This window comes from Nipponia nippon, unplaced genomic scaffold (genome assembly GCF_047370975.1).
Source record: "Nipponia nippon isolate SJK-2023a ecotype South Korea unplaced genomic scaffold, ASM4737097v1 scaffold_5, whole genome shotgun sequence".
NCBI lineage: Eukaryota > Metazoa > Chordata > Aves > Pelecaniformes > Threskiornithidae > Nipponia > Nipponia nippon.
In genome coordinates this window covers 118,333-139,584 of record NW_028262369.1, presented here as the reverse complement: position 1 = coordinate 139,584, position 21,252 = coordinate 118,333, and the positions used below count along the sequence as shown (strand labels likewise).

At 47.3% G+C, this 21,252-nt stretch overlaps 2 protein-coding genes and 1 long non-coding RNA gene across 16 annotated transcripts in view; 2 read left to right on the top strand and 1 right to left on the bottom strand.

Moving 5' to 3' along the window:
• The window catches only part of GLYR1 (glyoxylate reductase 1 homolog), a 28,678-nt gene extending 24,942 nt beyond the window's left edge, over positions 1 to 3,736 (top strand). For all 5 annotated transcript variants that reach the window (XM_087734547.1, XM_087734546.1, XM_087734544.1 and 2 more), the window contains one exon: positions 305 to 3,736. In XM_087734547.1, the coding sequence (XP_087590673.1) occupies positions 305 to 379 (75 nt within the window). In that variant the 3' untranslated portion in view covers positions 380 to 3,736. The remainder of the gene's footprint in view (positions 1 to 304) is intronic.
• Positions 425 to 18,216, top strand: ROGDI (rogdi atypical leucine zipper). Of its 10 annotated transcripts, none has more exons than XR_015699284.1 (12): positions 425 to 520; positions 7,190 to 7,261; positions 8,593 to 8,714; positions 10,097 to 10,151; positions 10,695 to 10,775; positions 13,145 to 13,240; positions 14,535 to 14,633; positions 15,118 to 15,231; positions 16,013 to 16,062; positions 16,580 to 16,706; positions 17,270 to 17,388; positions 17,993 to 18,216. XR_015699284.1 is itself a non-coding variant. In XM_087734552.1 (12 exons), exons 2-12 carry the CDS (start codon positions 5,974 to 5,976, stop codon positions 17,309 to 17,311), a joined length of 867 nt encoding a protein of 288 aa, XP_087590678.1. In that variant the 5' UTR covers positions 4,924 to 4,941; positions 5,863 to 5,973; the 3' UTR covers positions 17,312 to 17,697. The 10 variants fall into 10 exon arrangements, 8 of the variants coding, with proteins under 8 accessions (XP_087590675.1, XP_087590674.1, XP_087590680.1 ...); XR_015699283.1 differs by having other exon boundaries at positions 17,964 to 18,216; XM_087734552.1 differs by lacking the exons at positions 425 to 520; positions 17,993 to 18,216 and adding exons at positions 4,924 to 4,941; positions 5,863 to 5,982 and having other exon boundaries at positions 17,270 to 17,697.
• On the bottom strand, positions 683 to 4,750 carry LOC148051968 (uncharacterized). Its single transcript, XR_015699285.1, has 2 exons — positions 4,402 to 4,750; positions 683 to 4,281 (listed from the first exon to the last, which is right to left on the bottom strand). It is a non-coding gene; the product is annotated as an uncharacterized LOC148051968 (long non-coding RNA).
• Positions 18,217 to 21,252: the final 3,036 nt, after the last annotated feature.

Genomic DNA, 21,252 nt, shown 5'->3' with positions numbered 1-21,252 from the left:
GACAAAAAAAAAAAAAAAAAAATCTAAGAATTACGTCATCCCTAAGACAAGGGAACAGCGATTGAAATATATTTTGACTAGGATAGAATTGGATTTGTTTTGATTGTAGAAGCCCTTAGAATGTCACATCAGTAAACACAGATGGCCTCAACAAGACCTGGTGTGTTCTGATCTGTGCTGCTCTAATTACTTGACGTACTATGGCAGTTCTCTGCTTTGCAGTGGTCAGCAAAGTAATTTTTCTGCTGGGGAAAGGCTTCACACAAGAGCAGGCACTGATCCTTTTCTAATTTCTCTTCTCTAGGTCTATAAACGAGCAAAAGCATTGGACCAATCAGACAACGACATGTCTGCAGTGTACAGGGCCTACATCCACTAGGCTGCACCGTTCTTACTGTTAATACTATGATTATTGATTAATATTATGATACTGGGTTTTAACTCTGGACCAGTCCATCTCTGTCTCTCCATTTCCTTTTATACACAGACTTTGAGATCTGCCACGGAGGCAGCTGCTGTGGTGAGCCTTCCCCTGGTGGCAGAAGGGGGGGAGGAGGGGGCTCGGATTGTTGCAGTCTAATTAGGAAAATCCATGCCATGCACTGACAGTCATGGAACAGAACAGTGGCGGCTTGTTCAGAAGCTCTGAGGCAACTCTACCAGAAATCTGCTGCTTGGCTACTTTTATTTTCCTCTTTGTATGCTTGTCCAAGATGCTGTTTCTAACGGTCCCTTTTCTCCTTTGCTGTGAAATAATGCGTGTGTTGGACTCTCTGCATCAAGGGGACAGGTGACATACATCCCATCTGGCTGTGAATATCACTAAAGTCCTTGGTCCCAAGTAAGGTGAGGAGCATTCCTGTTAATCGGCCACTGTTAGAGAACAAAGCACCTCCCATGGAGGAGAATGGCAGTTCCAGAAGGTAATGGGGTTGCATGCAACACTGTCTTGATTCTGTTTCTTTTTAAACTTCCACCTCCCCAGCACCTTGATGGAGGAATTCCTTGTACTGTTAAGAAGAACAGATTGCGTCCATGTCTTCCCCTGTACAGACAACTATAGCTTAGGGAACACAAACCTGACTGAAAATGAGAGAATGCCAGTGTAAATGAGCCTCCTAAAAGGCTAATCACAGCTGCCCATCCCACAAACAGCATTGGAGATCAACACGTTTCCATAGAAAACTGTAAGAGAAACATACAGCGTAAAACTGGGCCAGAGATATTTTATTTGGGGAAGGAACAAACCTTGGGGTTGCTCCTGGCCTTAGCTTATGTTGCTTTACTTCTTGCCTTTTTTTTTTTTTTTTTACCCTTGTAGTCAATAATTACAAAGGTGTCTTGGATTGTAGCAGTGTCACAAGCAGAGTGATGAGTCTGAAAGGGGCGAGAAGAATGATCGTAGAGCCAAGAGACTGAGAATCCTGAGCTCCTTTCCACGCTCTCTCTCTGGCCTTTGCATGGTCATTATATCTCTTAGCCTGTTTGCCCATCTTCAAAGGTGGGTGATGATTACCTACCTCACAGGGATATTTTTGTGTACTGATTAGTGATCTTTATACATGTCAGATTTTTCCATACATGTTCTTCGTGTTACTACTCTGGGTACAACACTAGCACAGCGTGAGACTTCCCTGTATCTGTGACTCTGCTTGTGGCCAGATACCAACTTCTAGAAAGACTAAATAAAATGGGAGGCTAAGACCACTGCTGAGCTTTAGTCTAGAAACGTGGGACTTGAACTGTAGATGCCAAGGCTAGAGAGCAGAGATGCTCTCAGTGTTGGTAGCAGAGCAACCCAGAGTCCAAAGGATGCCTGTCTCTCTAAAAATGCCCAGAGCGTGGTTTGTTGTTTTTTTTTTTTTTTTTTTTTTTTTATTGTTCTCAGTATTAGCCTTTTAGGAGGGTTTTGCATTTTAGATTTGGGAGTTAGTAAAATGCCAGTAAGAAACTTTACTGGCCAAAATCACTTCTCAGTGGCACAATCTCCTCCCTTGGGTTGGGATTCTGAAAGGAAAGAAAGCAAATTCAAATTAGACCATGTTCCTTTAAATCAGTGAGGTCTGCCCCTCCCACCATCTTATTTTTCTAGGAACTTAACGGCTATGTAGGGAAATCTTCCTGTGGGTTAGGATTTCTTACCAATCTTGCTTTGTGCAGCACGTGCCCGTGGTTCAGGGACACCTTATTTAGAAACAGAGAAAGTATCAGATACTCATTACAAATCATGACATCTAACGCCTAATGCTGTAAATGTTACTTTGTTGAATATTTCACCTCCTGTGATCACTATTATTTGTGGGCTAATATTGTCTTACGCATTATGTCCTGTGGTCAGCATCTAGTAATAGATCTGTTAGACATCACTTTGCCCGTTTGTCAGTGGTCTATATGAACAATAGTAGTTAAACATACATGTTTCTTTGGCAGTGCAGCTGTCATCCTGCATGTAGATATTCATATTAGAGGCACATATTACTACCCAGGATAACCAGCCATTAGCCTGCTTCTGACACACTTGCGCTTCCCCCATCCAGAAGAACTCGGCTATGAGCATCAGAAGTCCTTCGTTAAACATGCCACAGTTAAGAAATCACTTACATAAACTGTGTATTGAGGGCATCTGGAGGAAATTGTGTTTTTGGGGCCAGGAGATAAGACCACAGGTTTTACAGTGTAAGAAATCTTTTGGAAGAGGGAAGTACTGTCTCAGGCCCAGTTGAGAGTGGAATGGTGCTGAGCCAGTGCAGCAGCATCCCTGACCTGTCCCAGCGGAGGTCTCTTGGGCCAGAGTGAAGGTGAATGGGTCTGAGCAAAGGTAATGGAGGATCTCCCTCTTTTTTTTACTTTGTAGTGCCTCTAGATAGAGTGAGAATGCAAAAGGAGCTCTCAAGTCCTGTGACGTGTATTTCATAGTGAATTCAAAGAACCATATTTGTGAGAGGGAGAACCACTCCCTAGGCAACTCACCCCTGCAGGTTTTGTTTTCCAGAAATACTATAGTTTTCAAAACAGAGAGAGTTATTTTTGTGGGAGTGGCAGGTGCAGACTAGTTAAACACCGTAATTTCTCCTGGGAAAGTCTGACTGCAGCTTTTTGGCGAGGTAGGTGGATGTAGAGTGGCTGGAGGATCAGCTGCACATCACAGATAGGCCAGGGAGGAGCAGAAGGAGACCGAGAGCTCTGAAGTGGATGTGAAGTGAGGGGGAGGGATAGAAATGGTCAAAACCAGACTGTTTCAGATGCCGTTTGAGATTGACTCGTGTCAGTCTCACTTGGATTCTTGTATTTATGTCTGTAGCCTCTGAACACAGATCTTAATCTGTTCCTAGGCCTGAGATTTGGGGGAGGGAAGGGGGGGAATCTGTGGATTGAGAGATGCTCTAATAAAACTGGCTAGTCAGTGTTGTCTTAATATTGTTGACAATTCTGTAAAGTTCCTTTTTATGAGGATTTCTGTTTTAGCAATTTGCTTTTTTTTTTGACTCCCTCCTTTTTAAAGAGAAAATGTGACACTTGTGAAAAGCTTGTAAGAAAAGCAGTTTCTTTTTTCCTCAATGATAGATCCTATAGTTAATTAAGGTTGTGAATTTTTATTTTTTTGCCTTGTTTTTAATTAACGTTTGTCATTCAGAATAGGATGTGTGAAAATGTTTAAATGGCAAAACAAAAAGATTTTTTTGTGCAATTAACAAAGCTACTGGCAAAAAGAATAAAACCTTTCTTGGTAACACAATGTTCTTGTGGCAGTTCCTAAAGCCTATCAAACCTGTGTTGTGTGGCACTAAAGAAACACGTGTGTTCCTCGATCAGAGTTGCTGAAAAACAGCAGTATGCCCGAGAGCCTTTTGGTCATTGCAGAAGTCTGATCTTGTCAGCGAGGCACTGCAAAGGGTGAATTTGGATGAATTCCAGCCTCCAGGGGCAGAGGGCTGCATGCATCTGGACTGGGAGGAGGATGAAGGCTTAGTTTTAAAGCAAAGAATGCTGAGGTGGAGGAACTTTCTGGCGTTGATGACTTCTTGTGTTGTCTCAGTGTTGGAGCCTGGTGGCCCAATTGCTCTGCTGGAGTATCCTTCCTTCTAGTGTTTGGGTGTTTTTGAGCACTAACTCAGCAGTGAGTGGGGTTTTCCAAGACAAGATCCCTTAACTGAAGTGTGTGCAAGCTCCAGAATATTGCTTTTTGATGATCCAGGCACCGTTTGCTGTCGAACAGCAGTGGACGTTCATGTACTGAGGCATAATGGGCCAGCACTGGTTAGTTAAAATGAATTACAGGTGCTAAAGTAAGGAGAAACTCAGCTTTAGTACCGTGATAGAAGCCAAGCAGAAAGTGACGGAGCAAGGCCACTGCGTCCGCCTCGTGCTCGCAGCAGAAGCGGGCGCTACCGGGAGCTTTACCTGCTGTGTGAATGAATACCGCCTTCCCCTCCAGGACCCTCCTTGCTGCTGGGACGAAGGTGATGCTGTTCGCTTGGCCGCCTCTTACCCGCAGTACAGCCGCTGTGAAAAGAAAGCCCCCAGCGTCAGTGCAAAGACGTCAATGCCAGCAGAAATTTATTTCGGTTTCAAAATTTTGAGGAGGGACTGATGAGTCCTGTAAGCCTTTCCCCACTCGGGAGACAGCAGAGAGCAGCGAGGCGTGGGGCAGGGGAGGGGCGGCCCCGCTCAGCGTCCCCCGCCGCCATCGTCCCGCCGCCTTCCTGCCCGCCTGACGTCATACCGCCGGGACGGCCACGCCACGCCTGGATGGCGCAGGGAGGGCGGTGCTGCCCAATCAGACGCCGCCTCGGCTGCGGGGCCGGGCGCAGGCGGGGCCGGCGGGGGCGGGCCGAGGGTGGTGCCGGTAGCCAATGGGGGCGGCCGAGGGCGCCGCGAAGGGGCGGGGCCGGCGGCGGGATGGCGGCGGCGATGGCGAGCGCAGCGGAGCGGGGGGTGCTGGTGAGCCGGGAGGGGCGAGGCGGGCGGAGGGCTCGCCGTTGCCGCCGCAGGCCCCTTCCGGCTGGGCGGCCCGGGCGGCGGCGAGGCCGTTCCCCGCCCCGGCTCCCCGCGCCTGGGCTGAGGCTCTCTGTGAGCGGAGCGCCGCGGGGCAGCTGCTGCGGCGGCGGCGGCGGGCGGCAGGGCGGCGCCTGGGGGGCCGGACGTGCGGCCGGGACGGGCTCCGTTGCCGGGCTGCCCTCAGGCTCGCGGCGGCCCAGCAGGCCGCGGTCTCCTCCAGCCTCCCCTCAGCTGCTTTCGCGGCCTGCGCTTTGGTTCTCCCCCCGGGCAGTGCGAGGGTGGGGTGCGATTGACGCCCCTCCTTGCGCTGGCCTCGGGGGAGCCCGGAGGCCGGTCCGTGCCGGCGGCAGTCCTGCTTACGGCAGACAGTGAGGTGTGTTACGTGACCTTGGTTTTTTCATAGTCCGTCCAGCACGCTGCTTGATAGAAGACCAGACCTGGTAAATGGCGGGCAGGCGCGTCAAAGCAGCCTTCTTGACTTGATTCAGGTAGGAAGGGCACGGACCGGCTGACGTCGCAGACGTCTCCGGGCATGTGAGCCGCACGAAGTAGTGAAAGCTTCCTGGCTAGGGAGGGAATTCGAGAGATGCATCTGGGCAAGGCGGAAAGCCGCATGCGAAAACCGGATTTTTCTAAAATTGATGTGATTTGGTATGATGTGACGAGCATTCCTCAAAAATACAGATGTGTAGCGCACAGACATGGTGAATGAACTTGACTTAGTCTGAAATTAATACCGGGGGGAGGAGATGAAGATCTTTTGCTGTCACTAGGGGGATGAAAGATAGCAATGATGATTTGAAGTAGAATCATCTGCGTGGCGACAGTGGGGTGGTGGAGTCACTAAAGGTGCCTGCTTTACAGACGTGATTTCTGTTCCTTTGGGAACCTGGAGGAGAGCGAGTGTTACAGAGAACAAAAGAGCAAGGAATCCAATATGTCAGAATGATGTCCAGAAACCCAAAACAGGATTAAATGGTGAAGGTCAGTGGTCCTGCAGCCACACTGGTTTGAAGGATAACAGAGAATCTTACCTAGGTTTATTGTGCGTACCTGCTTTGGGTGAATGTTTGTTGAAACCAAACCGTCCTCGTCCTACCCTTTGTTCAGATAACTCTTGCCTAAGGTGACAACACATCGGTGAGTCGTTATATTGTGTTTCTCGTGGTGAACAGGAACAGTCTAGTGAAGAAACCACAGGCTTAACTTTCTGAGTTGACCACACCTTTCCAGTCTTTCTGTGGGCAACTCACTCAGTTTGTTCCCTTCCAGTATTTTCCACATGGAAAATTTCTCCTCCCTTACAAGGCAGCAAGCATCAATCTCTTCTTTGCTCCTTGCTTGCTTCTGTCCCCACTTCTCTGATGATCTTCTGCGTGGGGTCTTGTGGTTTAACAGGAATGCCTGGCTGTGGTTTGTGGATCTGCTTTATACAGGCTTCTCTGTGGCAGACAACTGATTGAGGCAGTGCATCGTGAGATCTGAACTTGTTCGTTACTGAATTTGCCCAAATGATTGGGAGTCTTCAGCCTTTCTCTCTGCCCACCCACTTTTCAGTTTAGCTTTATTTTTAGGCTGCTGTTGCTTGGTGAAATGCCACTGGGGGGAGGAGGAGCAGCATTTTAGTTTTTGTCTGTGTTTCTCACCATCTAATTGGCAACAAACTTGTCCATGAGTTGAGTTTCTTTTGCCCCTGGTGGTAATTGGTAAGGGATTTCCCTGTCTTCATCTTGTCCCACGAGCCTTTCATCTTATTTCCTCCCCCTGTCCTGTTGAGGAGGGGGAGTGGGAGAGGCTGGGAGGGCATCTGGCAGCTGGCCAGCAGCAGCTTAAAAAGATGCCCCAGGTTTTGAAGCAGCAGGATCTGTACTTTGCTCTGAAATTCACATCCCGTGCTGCCTGTTCTTTCCCAATTCTGTGATTATTGGTACAGTGATTTGTATGAATGCTGCTCTGTTAAACAAAGTCAAAACAAGAATGAGGACGACTCGTTTGGCTGGGGTGGAGAAGTGGAGAGTAAGGCCTTTCAACAAATCAGGAAGAAATCTCTTTCTTCTCCTACTAGCATGTAATATAAACAGCATGGATATAGCAGTATACTTAGAACTTAAATATTTTTTGTATGTGTCTGAGAGATTTATTTCCAGTGTGTGACTTCTAATGATTCTACTGCTATCTTTCCACAATGTAGGAAGAAGAATTTAAATGGCTTTTACAAGAAGAGGTCCATGCTGTTTTGAAACAGCTGCAGGATATTTTGAAGGTAAAGTTAATTTGCTTCATCTGTTTTTTGTGTTGTGGGTTTGCTCTCCCATGTGAGGACTGGTGGTAGGCTTCCCCTGGAGGAAAAAATTCTTGGTAGAGGGTGCACAGAAATGTCCATCACACATGTCCAGTGCTGTCCCAAGTGTTTGCTTGCCCTCTGGTCTCGAGGACTCACAGTAAAGCTGATTTCCCCTAGTTTGCTCTCTTCTTGACCCTCTTTCCTGAGGGAGAGCTGCTTTGAAAAGGCACACGGAGGCACCCAGACCCGTCTGCCAGGCATTTGCCTGAGATGTGAATGTTTTCTGGAACAGAGAATCTGGACCTTCCTTTAACTCTGTCATGTGATGGTGGAAACAACTATGATAGCCTTTAGCTGACAAGCTGCTGCTTGTGCAGTAATTAGTAGCATGCACTCTCCTCATTCAAAACCATCTTCCCCCTGATATACCCACTTCTCTGCGGGTACCTGCCCCCTTCAGCGGTGTGAAGTGTTCAGCTGAACCAGGCCTGCGGCACCTTTCGCCAGCCTGAGCGTGAGTTGCCGGGTTCAGCTCTTTCCAGGCAGTCACGTCGTGAACTGGCCAAAGGCGATTGTGTGCATGAGAGTTCACCGCTCTCCTGCGAGGTTAGTTTTCAACAGGCCCGGCCCCTTCGTGCTCTGAGGTTTCGGTGGAGGTTAGTGGGTGATGCAAGAGCAGGGGCAGAAATGTGGAGGTGAGGGGCAGGTGCCAGAGGAGGTACGAGTGCCGTAGTGCTGACCTAGGACGTGACTCAGTAGCAGGTGACAATCACCTGCAGTATCTGTATACGTAGTCTCCGTTTTGAAGAATTTGTAATAGTTTTAAGGGTGAAGCGTGATTAAAGGACAGTCACCAGCCAGCATAACCAGTCAGGAGTGCTAGTTTTCGCTCCAGACTTCCCACATGGGTAAGGGACCGGTCACGCTTGTGCTGTGCAGCCCGGGGCAGCGAGTGTGCTGAGAAAGGGGCAGTGCCATGGTGCCCAAGAGCATGGAGGGCCGGGCTGTGCAGGGTGCCGCTCCTGCTGTGGACAGCTTGGCGACCCCTCTGGGCACTGGCTGCCTTGCCTGGCTGCGGGGTGCGGAGCTGGAGGACGGGGTTTCTGATGCCTTTCACCGTGAGTCACACGCACTGAGCCTTCTCCTGGGTTGCGCCTGTCCTGCAGGAGGACGAGGGAACATCCCTGTGCTCTGCTAGGTGGGTTGCAGGAGGCTTGCAAAGGTGACCACACTGTGTTTGGCCACTTGACAGTGTCTGTGTTTCTGCTCTTGCCTTTTTTTGTTCCTGGCTTGTGGCGTGCTGGGCCCAGGCGGACGCTCCAGCACGCGCTATGTCCTCTCTTGGGCAGGAGGCCTCTCACCGGTTCGCCCTGCCCTCCAGCAGCTCGGGAGGAGCCGTCAAGCAGGAGAACTTTGTGCTGAGCACATCGGGGTAAGTGGTCGTGGCGGTCAGGGGGTCGCTGCTGCTCTGCCAGGCCACTCTGGTGGGGGCTGCCGCCCCTGCTGCCCGCAGCGCCTGTGTTTGTGCCGGGGCTTCCTCTGCAGCCGAGGGCGCCGTGCCTTGAGCGCGGCGGCAAAGGTCTCTCCGGCACCCCCGCAGTAAGGGGGCTTGCTTTAGTGTGAGATTTTGCCTGAAGGAAAACAAGTGAACAAGCTCTCATGGCAGGTTCATGTAACAGTCTGTAGCCATGTTGCAGGGTCTACCTTAGCCAGGCTTGTGCCATTTCCTACTGACACCTATAATGTAGTCATTGATTCCTGACCACATGCTGGTGTGTTCCATCAGTGTGCTGCTGTCAGCAGTTTTGCCAAGGGGCATTTTTCTGATTCTGGGCACAGGGAGTCACAGTTAGAAGACCTGAATTCCACTCTTGGCCCAGCTTCTGACTCTGACTGTGGACAAATCTTAATCTTTGCCCTTATCTCCCTAAAACAGCAGTAATAAATCTACTTTGCACAGAGCAAACTAAGACCTGTGCAGGAGGTGCTATAGAAATGCAGTTCTTCTGAAATAGCTGTCCAGTTTTTGATCTTCAGCATAGGCCTTGGGTCTGAATAGCTGCACTCTGGCAGAGGTCGCAAGCTTGTTGCAAAGTAGACCGTAGTCCTTAGAAGCAATATGGTGAGCATTTTATAGAATGATGCAATGATTCTGTGTTGGGTTTGAAGGTTGCATTCTTCATATCTTAAAGTTTTAAAGTTGATTCTAGTTTTCATTCATTGTTGTTGCACGGTGGATCTTAAAAAGTGTTGATATAAAGAGTCTCTGTCTTGTGTATTAAAATGTAAGATATGGCTAAACTGAGTTCTTGAAGGCCCAGGTGCTTCAGTCTTCACCCACTGTTCATTGTAGATGTGAGCCATCTTGCATGACCTTTTAAAGGTTTTGGGGTGTGGTTTTTTGTTTATTTAGGGTTTTTTTCCTCATTGTGGGGCATGAGGCAGAGTTTGTAGCTTTCAACTCCCATATGAACCATGTGGCACTCCGGTGTCAGTAATTCATGTAATATCTTGTGTTTGTGCCTGCTAGAGCTGTTTGTAGCAGCAACCAAATTGTTGATAGGTAAGACATGAAATAAGTATGGGATCAGAAATGAACGTAATGTTTTAGGCAGGGCAATTAGGGTGAGGTGGCTCATAAAGAATATGACAGCAGTTGGCCGTAGTTCATCTGCATTCCCCAGCTGACCCCTGGAAGGAGGGGAACTTGGCTAGCTACGTGGGACAGAGCAGGGCGGTGACGGGTTGGTAGTTTCAGTAGGTGTCTCTTGCCTCCTGTGACTTCTGTTGCCCAGATCTTTCTTCTCATTCCAGCACAGACCAGGTGAAAGGTGTGTTGACACTGCAGGGAGATGCCCTGTGTCAAGCCGTGAGTACTTGCCATGGTTCTTGCTTTGTACTACCATCAAGGGGTGGGAGTCATCCGTATTACGCTTTGATGATCTCAAAGGAGAGGTCATCCTTATTATGCTTTACCAGTGATCAATAAGTATTCTTTGTCAGTCTTCCCTAATAGACCTTAAATCCTTAATGTTTCAGCAACTGTTGAAATTTGCCAAGATCCAGCACCTAACCCACCCCCCACACACACACACACTCTGTGGTGAGTGGTGGAGTCAACTTTCATGGGGATTCCTTGCTTTTACCGCCTGTGTTGTGTAATACCGAATTTCCTTGGGGGCCTTCTGAGATGAGGTCGTGCGTCCTGCCTGGATCCCAAGTCACTAAATGCTTTTCAACTTATCCTTTGTATTAACACCTTCCTGTAGGAGGACTGAGGTTCTGGCCATGCCAGGACTGCTGAAAGCAGCTTGCCAAGATGGTCTGGGAGGCAGAATGGAGTGGAACTGGCAGTCTCCATGTTCTGCATATGGGGATTGCTTGCTCTCATATGTTCGTTTCTTTCTTCAAGGACATTAATCTGAAAATGCCCAGAAATAATCAGCTCCTGCACTTTGCATTTCGGGAAGACAAGCAGTGGAAATTGCAGCAGGTACTGTTAACTTTATATGCCTACCCCTCTGTAGCATCTGCGCCCTCCAAGCAGTAGCTGTAGCCCCTCACTTTCTGAGAGAGAAGGTTATGTCCATCCCACATTAGCTCCAGTAGTAAAAGCTAAGGGAGGAAACAGATGCAGTTAAATCCAGTTATGGTGCTAGGAGAGAGAGGTGGGTTCTGCAGTCATAATCTTTTAAAAGGAGTGCCTAGGGTGCCTGTGCAGTACTGGCCTTGTGTCTGCTTGTAAAACCCAGGCTAGCAGGGCAAAGAGCAATTTCAGAGGCTTTGAGTAGCTTGCTCTCATTCTCTTATGGAAGCATTTCTTTATGCTGAGAACAAATCTCACTGCATTGTCCTCTTGTAGCATAGCTGAGTTCCCTCAGTTAAGGAGTTAAAGGAATGTGGCTATCCAGAACATTGAATCCCTTTCCCACCATTTTGCTGGGAGATACCTGATTTCAGGACCTGATATAGTGCCTGATCTTGAAGACATGGTTCCCACAGTTACCTTTTCATAGCTGAGTAGGTTGGAGAAAGATGTATTCCATGTGGTTCACTGCGTCACAGCTCAGATTTTTCTAGGTGATCAGTGCATTTGGTCTTGAGTGCAGTTTCCAACGGCTGCTTTGGCAGCGGAGTGAAAGCTCTACCTGGTAACTTTGTAGAAATCTAGAAAATTGTGTACTTGAGATGTTAATGCCAAACTTGACTGAGTTTATGCCTTGCAACAAGGCAAGGAAGTTTCTGTGGTAACACTCAGCAGTGCATCCTGTTTTGTGGGTGTCTTGTACTGCTGCCTGGTTGATAGCTTCTACCAGCTTTTATGGAAAACGCCTTCCTTTATTTACTTGGAAGAGTTTTGTGTTCTAATGTTGTTCAAATGTGGAACGTGAGTCCCTAAAGGACTCTGTGCAGAAGCATTTACAGTGATTATGTAGAGGTCTTTGTCCTGTCTGAATTTAAAATGAGCATCTCGAAGTATTGTGAGTGGTGCCAGTTGGAGTTTTGTTTCTCTTTGCAAAGTAAAGTCATCGGTAAGAAATGGTAGTATAGGCACATTTTTGAGGAGGACAAGTGCAGGCACACAAGTTTTGAGGAACTTGATTAGAAAACAGAGCAAAATCAAGAGGGAATAGGAATGAAGCAAGTCCTTATAATAGCAGGATTGGCATTGCGGGGTTGGGTGGCACTGCCAGGAACCACTTAGCTTGTTCAAAAGCATCTGGGAGATGTAAAGGCTGGAGGTGGTGATGTTTGGAGATGCCATAGCACAAGTACCTGCAGAGTCTCTCTGCAGTCTGACAGTGGGCTTTATCATCTCTCTCTCCTTTCTGTAGCCTTCAGTGCCTTGTGCTTTCTAAGAGCAGAGCTATTCTGTGGTCCCTGAGCTCCAGATGAGAAGGAACCGGTGCCCAGATCTATGCCAAGGAGGCCTCTACAAGGCTGAGATGGGATCTGGGGTTGCTGGGAAGCAGTGTAGATGTATCAAACTACAAATATCCCAAGCTGCGTTATCCGTCTCCAAGCAGCCACCTCTCATACAGGCTTCCCTGCTTACCTTTTCCATTTATTGCACCCTCTGATTTACCGCTTTGCTTTTTTCCAGTTTTCCTGCTGCTGCCTGGAACTGAACACAAGTCACTTTCTCCCAGGGCCATCCTCTGACTTGGCCTTGCTCCCATGAAAGCACTGGGATACATCTAACAACCTTGCTTTGATAATTGTCTCCTGGCTGCAAGAGGTCTTGCTTGAGAGGAGCTTGAGCTAGTTGTGTCCTGAGTCTGGTCAAGTTCCACGCAAGCGGCATGATGGCAGCTTCTTGATGCTGGAGATAACTCTCAACCCCAACAATTATAGTTTAGAAGGACTCTGGCATACTGCCAGAGACGCTACATTAGAAATCAATGTTTGCTGCTCATTGCTGCTCTTGATGTAATTTGTGTCATTGGTTTTAGCTCTAATAGTTCCTAAGGAAGAAATCATTATTCATGTTGCTAGACCTGACTGCTGTATACCATCAACAGTGAGAATTCCTACCCAAACAGTCTCAATCAGAGTCCTCCCAGCATGAGAGTGCCTGATGTCACTGTTCCTTCAGGGCAGCAGCAATATTTTTATCGACAATCCAGGTTGTAGCTATCAGACTGTTTTGCGTCTCCGGTCCTTGAGTGAAGAACCCAATAATGCATCTCGACAGCAGTGGTAGATTTGTGTTAGCAAGTGTCTGGTACTCAGAGAAATGGCCGTAACATTTGAGAAGTCACCATTTTCTTAGGGCCAACAAGATAATCAGGGAAACCCCTACTTCCTATTGCATATTGTAGAGAGTGTTTCTTTAATAGCCCTGCATTTGTACCTTTGCAGATCCAAGATGCTAGAAACCATGTTAACCAAGCCATTTACCTGCTTATGAACAGAGATGTAAACTACCAGTTCAGAACAGGCTTGGAGGTTCTCAAGGTGAGGAGAAAGCCCTCTCTGCTTGGGTAGGAATGTGCATTTTTCTTCCCTCCGTTTATTGTTTTAAACACAGTTAATGCACATTGCTGTCTTGAATCTCTTACTGGAAATGGATTCCTCAGTTGTACCCATGGGTACCTGTGTCAAAGAGTATCCATGTGACCTCGTATTCGGTAGGAACGTATACCAGTTTAGCATCAGTAACAGGGTTGTACGGCATGGTGAATGGTAATCTGAGCAGTCGGTGCCCTGTTGCACAGCGATGATATTCTGGGAGTATCTCCCTTGATCTTTTTTGGATGATGTGGTTACACAGCTCATGCTCTGCCCTGTCAGTCAGTGCTTTTGGCAAGAAGAAATGAGGCAGTCATCAGCAAACAAAAGATAGCAGTTAGTAGTTGTGATTTACTGATGATTTGAAAGTGACTTCTCACTTGCTAGTAGTAGTTGATGTGGTCTGATACAGACCAGCTGCTGCATGGCAATAAAGCCCAGCCCTCTGCTTGGAAACGCTCTCTGAAGCTGCCAGAGTTTTGACTTACTCGTTAGAATCCATCACAATATCAAACATGAGAAAGCTAAACCTTTTTAGTCTCCACATGGGCAAGGGCTGCTAATAGGAAGAAGCTAGGTAATAAAACTATTTTCTTTTTACTTTTGGGTGGAATAGGGGGAGAAATTAGTCATAATATAAAATGCCTTCATCTTAGCAGCCATGAGCTTTATAACAGACATATGTTGCTTCCTGCTTTTTTCTGGAAAAGGAAGTCTGCCTGAATAGAGCCTTTGAACTGTGGTTTCTGGCAGGACTGGACTCACAATGAGCTGGTTCTTTTCTCTAGTGCCCTAGCTCATAGATGGTTATGAATGGGGGGGGGGGCGCATTCAGCAGTTGTTCTACCCGTGATGTGGGAATGGGGAGAACTAGAACACAGCTTGTTGTTTTTCCTTAATGCCTGCTCTTCCGAAGAGCTGATGATGAGTTTGTCGATGCTTCTGTGGCGTCAGTAATTGATCTCATGTTCTCTTCTTATTCTTCTAATGAATAGATGTTCTCTCTTCAGTCCCTGGAATTAAATACTCCTGGCCTGTCTCACAAGTGTCTGTGATGGTGGTAACAGTTAAACTGCATTTATGTGGGAGCCACCCCTTCCCAATAAGTCCCTGAATTCCTGGAAGGGCGAGGGTGTGGTGGTGGTTGTAACACTTGTAAAAGGCTGTAGGATTTTGCAGCACACTATCCAGAGCTGTCCAGGGATCGCCACTCAGCAGCGTACTGTATGTTATCTTGTAGCTTATGGATGCTGTGATGTTACAGCTCTCAAGAGCCCGAAATCGGCTTACCACTCCAGCCACTCTGACTCTGCCAGAGATTGCCTCCAGTGGTCTCACAGTAAGTATGTGGTGGTCTAGATCTCCATACAGTCTGGCAGCATGCAGCAGTTCGGATATTGTGCTGCATCCTGGTGGAAGTGGATTTCTGAAGTGTTTCCTAAGGCAGAGAGAGCTGAAGTAGGTGCAAACCCTGAGCATTTTTGGCTGCTCTGTATCTTCCTGTGGGAAAGGAGATGACTTGGACATGAGGACTCTGGTTCCCAGAGAGTAAGTTCTGTTCTCTGCCCAGGAATTTTGTCCAGGGATGATTTGCCCTTGTGAACGCTGCTCCATCCTCTTTTGTCACCATTGTGCACACACTATTTGATCAAATGCAGCAAGAGGAACCACCATTGCCTGCAAGGTGCTCAGTCTTTGTTTCTTTTCTAATGTCCCTCTCACTATGGTGTAACTGTAGTATAGCTTAGAAAAAGGTAGTGATTTCCCAGCATTAGAAATAATGGTCCTTTCACTGACAAAGAAACTACTTCTTTTCTCACCAGAAAATGTTCACCCCTGCTCTGCCTCCAGACATCCTTGTGAATTTCTATATTAACCTGAATAAGCTGTGCCTGACTGTCTACCAACTCCATGTATTGCAGCCCAGCACAACCAAGGTGATGCCTACTGTCTCTTGAGCCTTGTTTATTTACCTCTCCCTATGTCCCACTGTGAGGAGGAGATTGCACTGTTGCATGGTGCAATGTTATGTGCATAAGATAATGCAGAAATTACTCTAACTGGTGCTAAGTGTCTGTGTTTAGATCTGCTGCAGGCAGAACACTGACTCTAAGTCTGGTTTGGGGCACAGCCACTTAGCCCAGAAGAAAATACCAGTGCTCTGGAGAAAGCCAGTACCCTTTTTTTTTTTTTTTTTTTTGCCAAGTAATGCTTTATCTTTATAATATATTTTGACAGTTTTGCTTAATTCTGGAAGGGTATGATTGCATTAATCCAGTTTACATTGAAGTAGCGTCTTGGGTTTTCTGAATGGAGTTCTGATAGATACTTTTCTGCTTCACCAGTTGCACTTGGGTCAGCTTGATGTCCTGTAAAAACAGAATTAAATTCTTAAGCTTTATGAAAGGCAGTCCTTCCATAAGGATATTTTCCCTAAAATCTATCTTTTGTTTTTCTTCTGGATCTTCTCATCTTATTTTCGTGGTGCTAAAATTTGGAGCTAAGTTGGATTTAAGTAAAATTTAAGTAGAATTTTTTTTCATGAAGGAGCAGGAAGGGATCAAATGACATGAATTCCATATGAATGGAGTATTCAGGCAGACACAGTATAGGCATTTCTTGATGTTAGGCTACTGAAAGTGCAAGCCTTAAATGTCCTCCTTCTAAGTAGTTTATTTACTGTGTCAAAATCCTAATGACCTTTTCCTTTTCCTCTAGAACTTCAAGCCTGCTGGAGGGTCCATTTTACACAACCCTGGAGCCATGTTGTAAGTACAGTCACTACAAGGGCTGTGTAACAGGTGTAGGAGTATGCTGAGGATGAGATCCAAATGGCTGTACAGTTTTGATTGTAGCATCTGTTAAGTGGAGAAGCTGGACTGAGTCCCTTGCTGTGGCTGTGCCTGTGAATGCACAGGTGCCCATAATAGTGTTTCTTTAATGACTTGGTCGTAAAGGCCCGAAGATGTGACTTTTCAGGATACAGCCCACCAGTACAGTGCCATGAGTTTGGTTAGAGATGAGTTGTCAACCAAAATAAACATTAGGTTATTGGCATTGCCGATTTCCATGCCACATTTTCTGCCTTTGTGCCTCTCTGGAAAGTGGTAAAGTTTCTACCTTAACCCTATTAGATTTAGCTTAACTCTAAATCTGATCAGAGGTAGACTGTTTTAAATGTGGTAGAAATCATAGTGATCTCTTCTGTGAGAATGGAGGACAGTTGAGTTTTGCGTTCTGTGCTGTTGTGTGTGAAGCTGTGCTCGTTTTTTTCCCCCACTCCAGTGAGTTTGGCAACCAGCGGTATGAAGTCAGCCATGTCCATAAAGTGGAATGCGTTGTACCATGGTTAAATGATGCCCTTGTCTTCTTCACAGTTTCACTGCAGCTTTGCCAGCAACTGAAGGACAAGGTAATGGCCTTAGAGAAGGGGCTTTGTTTTTAACTCTGGATTTTGAGAGGACCTCAGACCTCCTAAAAATCTGATGTGATGTTATTCTGTACAATTTACATATAAACTGAAAACAAGTGATGAGTCAGTGCTCTGGAGCCAGGGAGCTGGCTGGCACTGCTTAGCAGACAGCCATCTGGGATAAGTGTAGTAGTGTGGCAGATGTGTTTGCTGATCTAGTGACTAGACGGAGAGGAGCAGGTAGATACTTTTGTGTTCTCAGTCATGAGCTGGACGTGAGCAAATGCCAGGGTGCTGGAGAGGAGGCATGGGGACCTTGGCAAACTAGATTCCGGTAGACCAGTGTTCAGTTCCAGCTCTGCAGCTGACTTGGCTGCCACCTTGAGCAAGTAACTTTGTGCTCCAAGCCTCTTCAGTGACAATAGCAGCAAATCTGCCCTTTGGCAGTGGAGTGCTGGAGTGTGTAATGCTGTAAAGCTCAATCTTGACACACACATTATGTGCTCTTTCTTCTATGGCCCAAGGAATAGAGGAACTTATCTGCTTTTCTTCTTGCTTTCCAGATCTCTGTTTTCTCCAGTTACTGGAACTACAGGCCATATTAATTCTCTGTGGAGTGTTCAAGCCCTTACAGTACTTCCAGTGTCTCCCTGTTTGTTTTCAACATGCCAGCTGCGTCCAGGTCAGCCTGAGGAGTGCTGTGGTTCACTACCATGTGGCCCTCCATAGGGTAGGGTCAGTGGATCCAGACACAACTTCAGTAGCCTTGTCTGGGACTGCTGCATAAGCAGGGCACCAAGCAATGCTGTGTGGTTGGTGAGGGCTTCCACCTGTTTTTGTTCTCATGTGGGTTGTGTGGTTTATACTTTCCAAGCCTCTGATGAATTACACTAGTCCATTACAAGGGATGGGGAGCTGTGGACCACTCTCACTAACTGTATTTGCATTCAGTGCTGTAACTAACTGCTGGATTGTGAGCTGGCTGGGAAGGGATGAAGACAGACTAATTTTACATGCCACAAAAAATGTAGGGCATGCTGCTCCATGTAGTGAAATATGTTGCTCTGATCTGGTCCGGCTGTGGTTATGACCAGCGCTGAGCTTCTCCCTCTCCTATCTGTTCGGTCCATGCCCATCTTATTGATTCCCCTTTGGGGATATTCTTACTTGCTGCTGTTTGAACTCTTTTTTTTTTTTTTTTTTTTTTTTTTTTTTCTTCCCCTGGCATCAATGTGATAATTTTTTTTTTTTCCTAAGCCCTAGTTGGGCCAATTGGTTTTTTCCAGGTTTAGTATCTTGTTTTCACTGCCAGCCTTTGGAGCTGCCTCGGTACCTTGAGCACAGCTGTGCAGTTCCACATTAAACCCAAAGTGAGTACCACGTTGTTACTATGATTTGCTGCCTACCTGTGGATGCTGCAGTATGTAACTCATCCCTCTAGCCATTGATAACTGTGAAATAAAGATCCTCAGACCTGCCATGCTCCTGTGGGCTGTCAGTGCTGAGAATGAAAGAGTATCAGAGATTATGTGCTCTCTTACAAGTGAGTGTTATGCATGCTGGATTACTGTTTGCCTTACTGGGAAGACAGTAGTGGTCTCTGAGGGCAGAGCTGGGCAGCTCTTCAAAGGCTGGGCCTGGTTTGTGTAGCCTCAGCCCAGTGCTGTCTGACACCCGAGTACTACCTGAAGTACTTTTCCAGACTTCTCTTGATGGTCATGTTTGGAAGAGACTGTAGGTACTGAGACTGGGTTGGGTTGGCTCATGGAGCTGGCTGTCAAGTGATGAGGAAGCATCACCTGTCTCCTGCTTGGCTCCAGCTAGCTCTGTCTAGCCTGTGTTTCTGGTGGCTTTCCTCACTGGAGTACCTTACCCAGGAGCCTACATGGGTGCTGAGGTGGACTGCAGGCTCACCGAGGTCCCTACAAAATGTCAGGGCCATCGGAGCCTATCTTGACAGGATGGTTGTCAAGTGCTATCCAGAGCGCTGTGCTCAAGAGGAAGAGACCACAGACTCACAGAACAGTTGAGGTTGGAAGGGGACCTCTGAGGTCTATCTGGTCCAATTTCCCTGCTCATGCAGGGCCACCCAAAGCCAGTCTCTCAGGGCCGTGTCCAGATGGCTTTTGAATAGCTCCAAGGATGGCGACTATAGATAGACATGTTGCTTTGACAACACACACCCCCCCCCGCCCCCTGCATAGACCTCTGCTCTGGGCATGTGTAGCCGACCTTGTCTGTGACCTCCCTTTCTGTCCCTTCGTGAGATCCCTGGGATCCTGAGTGGGTTAGTGCCAGCCTTGTTACTGCTGCCAGCCTCCTTCTCTGAGGACTTGACACTTGGTGCTGTGCTTGGTCTAATGCATGCTAATATTACAGGCTGCAGGCAGTAGCAGAGCCTACAAATGAGTATCAGGCTGTGACTGATGAACGTGTGTGTTAGTAAGTAATGAAAGGCAGAAGGTAGAGAGGCCTGGATGGGCTGATGCAATAGCAGGCTCATTACTGAGTCCAGTCAATTAGCCTCATGACTAGCTGTGGTCATGACCCTGGGTGTGCATTTACCAGCCCTTGCTCTGTTCCAGACCATTCTCTGCTTAGAAAGTGATTCCACGTGTGGAACTGCTCACCATTAACAGCTTCTCGGATGAGAGTATTTTTATAGTTAATAACCTCTCTGGAGCTGTCTGCACTCTTCTTTAACCCTCCCTGTGTGTGGAGGAGGCTTCTTTTTTAATTCACACTAGTGTGTGCAGTCCAATTAGTGTTGCCACGTCCTGTCCAACTCAGGTTCCTGCTGATAGGAATATAACATGCAACCCAACATGTGTCGTTTTCTTCTGATGAAAACAGTTGTCTTTAGTTCTGGAGAGCAGGAGTGTGGAAAATGGAATACCTGTCCTGATTCCAGCTCTGATGCACAGTGGCTGTGTCGTGAGGGCTGCTAGGTGGCAGTGGTAGCTGCTACAGGACACTGCCTAGGTCACTGTTACAGAAGAACAGGGTAACAGCAAGGTAGGTGGGATTCACCAGGAGAGGCTGGCCCAGAGCCCTGGCCTGGTACCCCGTGATTTGAAAGATAAAACAAGGGTCCACCAATTAAAAGACTTAACAGTCTATCTCTTTTCCCCACTAAACCTCTGAGCGCAGAAGAAAATTTACAAGGCCCTAAGTGCTCTGCTTTTGCAGTCCAGTGAGGTTGGTACTGGGATAGCTACTGGCAGCCCACCCCTCCCTTTGCAAATGCAACTCGCAGGTGCTGTGGGCCACAATCTTTGGCAAGTGCTTGGCAGCACAAGGTGTGTGTGAGGTTTGGGCTGCCCTGCAGTACTGCAAGGGCTTTTGATGGGTACGTGCACTGATGAATACTGCTGTGCGACTGGAGCAGAATGAAATAATCAGACTGTCTGCCTTTTCCTGGGCTGGGTTTTTATTCTCTCTTTTTTTTATGTTCCTTTGGGGAAGCTATAGTTCTCATGAGCAAAACCTTTCCTGGTGGCACCTTTCTTTTTCCCTTTTGCCCAGGGAATCTCTACTTAGTCTTCAGGGGATAGAGGTCTGCTCCTTAGATCCACTGGATGCCTGCTTTTGATGGGTTTAGCAGTTGAATTGCTGCTGCCTGGATGCTGCCGGTTCTGGAACCACAAAAGACACTGATCCGTGGGCCTCTGCTGCTGAGCTTCTACATGCCCTTCGAAAAGGAATTAGAGTTGCCTGAACTAAGATGGAGAAGACACTTGTTGGGCAGCTTTCAACAACAGCACTGCAGCAGGCTAATGACAGAGCAGAACCACAGAGTAAGAGAGCAATGAAGAAAGTTTATTTTATGGCTACCTCTAGTATATCTCAGTCCGAGCAGCTATTTCTGCATTGTCCACAGAGTAGTGACAGACAGCGAGCAGAATCCAATGCTACTTTTCCCAGCATCTCAGCACTGAGCAGACAAGAATGTGTCCTTGCTGAGCTCAGCTAAGGCTAAATGTTTGTAAAGATATAATAATTTTTTCCTGGCATTGGAGTTGAAACTAAAGGTATTTGTGTGTGCTGATGCAGGTGTGCTCAAGTATTGCCACTGCCAGGACTTGCTTGGAATTGCACCTAACATCCTTGGCTTCATCCTGCCTTCCAGCTGTGGTGGAAACGTTGGAAGGGCATGTACTACCACTCCCATTCATTCACAAGTAGGTGTTTGGCTGCCTTTCAGGGTGCCGCCTTCTGGAGTCGGTGTTCTCAGGACAGAATTGGACCTTTCTTGTTCTGTATGTGCCCCAGCAAAAATGGTCACCCTGCCCCATCATGGGATCACCTGTGGGGACAGAGAGTATCACCCTAAAGCAGAGGGACTATACCAGTTGAAAATCAGGCTTTACCTGGGACTGTAAGGATGCTAGGTAAGGGTGTGATGCTTTTCAAATTGGAGGCATTGCTAATTTCAGGATGAAGAACAAGCTTTCTCTTTGGTGCCCCAAGCATCCTTTGCAAAGGCCATAGGGAGGAGGGAGCCACTACTCCCTTGCACAGAGCCGTTTCGTCTTCACATGCTTTT